Source organism: Oryctolagus cuniculus, chromosome 17 (assembly GCF_051225735.1).
Source record: "Oryctolagus cuniculus isolate XC-2025 breed Fujian yellow rabbit chromosome 17, ASM5122573v1, whole genome shotgun sequence".
Lineage (NCBI taxonomy): Eukaryota > Metazoa > Chordata > Mammalia > Lagomorpha > Leporidae > Oryctolagus > Oryctolagus cuniculus.
In genome coordinates, this window is record NC_142883.1 from 21554854 (window position 1) to 21556307 (window position 1454).

At 46.1% G+C, this 1454-nt stretch overlaps 1 protein-coding gene across 1 annotated transcript; it reads left to right on the plus strand.

Annotated features, from left to right (window-relative positions):
* Positions 1-298: 298 nt before the first annotated feature.
* On the plus strand, positions 299-1070 carry LOC100358719 (keratin-associated protein 3-2-like). The gene has a single exon (XM_002719142.6). The coding sequence runs from the start codon at positions 371-373 to the stop codon at positions 668-670; it is 300 nt and encodes a 99-aa protein (XP_002719188.1). The 5' UTR covers positions 299-370; the 3' UTR covers positions 671-1070.
* The last annotated feature ends 384 nt before the right edge of the window (positions 1071-1454 follow it).

Sequence of the window (1454 nt, forward strand, 5' to 3'; positions counted from 1 at the left end):
AGCAGCCGGGACCAGGCTGCCGGGCACAGCTCCTCAGCAGGGCTGGTGCTGGAGTTCTCACAGCAGGAGCCTTTGGTGATTCATCACAAAGCTGCTCCGGTGACCCATAGCAAGAGCCAGCAGTTCCCATTTAGCAAAGAACTCAAATAAAAGTTAATTAGGAGAATAGAGACTCTTGACAGACATCTAAATGTTAAAACAATTACAGGATAATGGGCGCACTAACATGAACAAGAACCAGGAAAGAAGCCTTCTGGTTGGACCCACGCCCACTGGGAAGGGTATATAAAGCCCAAGGCTGCAGGAGACATGTGCACCTCAGAAACCTCACCGTCCTTAGGAACCAAAGGCAAACCCGACTCCCCACACCATGGCTTGCTGTATTGCCCGCTGCTGCAGCGTCCCCACCGGCCCCGCCACCACCATCTGCACCTCTGACAAATGCTGCCGCTGCGGAGTCTGCCTGCCCAGCACCTGCCCCCACACGGTTTGGCAGCTGGAGCCAACCTGCTGTGACAACTGCCCCCCACCCTGCCACATTCCTCAGCCCTGTGTGCCCTCCTGCTTCCTGCTCAACTCCCCCCAGCCAACCCCAAGCCTGGAGACCCTCAACCTCACAACCTATGTCCAGAGCAACTCCTGTGATCCCTGCATCCCAAGAAACTGCTGATGGACGGCAGCTCTGCTCAGTGCCTGATACTGAAGACGTCAACCCAGAAGAAGTCTTAGTGGTCACCTGTCTCAGCACCTGTGACTAATTTACTCCGTCTTAGAAGATGGAACATAAATGCTGGATCAATGATAACCTCCCCACCCTACTCCCTAAAAAAATAGAGAAACCAAGAGACCTTCAATGCCCATGTAGCTGTTCTCTGTAACCATGTAATCAAGCGTAGTTTGTGTAGCCGACGGCCATGGACTTCCCAAACTTGTTGGATTCCTTCATATTAAAGGGTATCATTCTTTGGGTGCTTTGGGAATTCTGTTTCCAGTTCTAGGTGGTATATTTCTGGAAACTGAAGAACTTCATCATCATTCTAATAAATTTTGTGTCTCTGGCATAGCACAAATGTTTATGACTACTTTTGCTTATTTCTGTTAATTCATTAACTGTGTTTCTTAATTTCTAATGACAGCACCTTAAGAAAAACTTGGGTTATCAGTAAAACTGAAAATAGTGGCAGTATAGAAATATTTGTTGCTTTGGCTGTTCTTACAAAACTAGGTATCCTTGCTTATGAGATGGTCCAGTATATTGGCATAGTTAAAAGTAGACTTACTTTGAATTGTCTTACCCCAAGAAGGGTTTAATATAGGCTGGGCCATACTGAACATGACCCAAAGACCAAATACAACAAATAATATCAGCTAGTCCAAGTGACCTGATCTGGATAAGAAAAACATCTCATTATATAAGAATGTCATTATTCACTCAACAAACATTTAGTAAATAT

Coding starts and splice junctions, on each gene's coding strand:
- LOC100358719 (XM_002719142.6), top strand. CDS start 371: ATGGCTTGCTGTATTGCCCGCTGCTGCAGCGTCCCCACCGGCCCCGCC.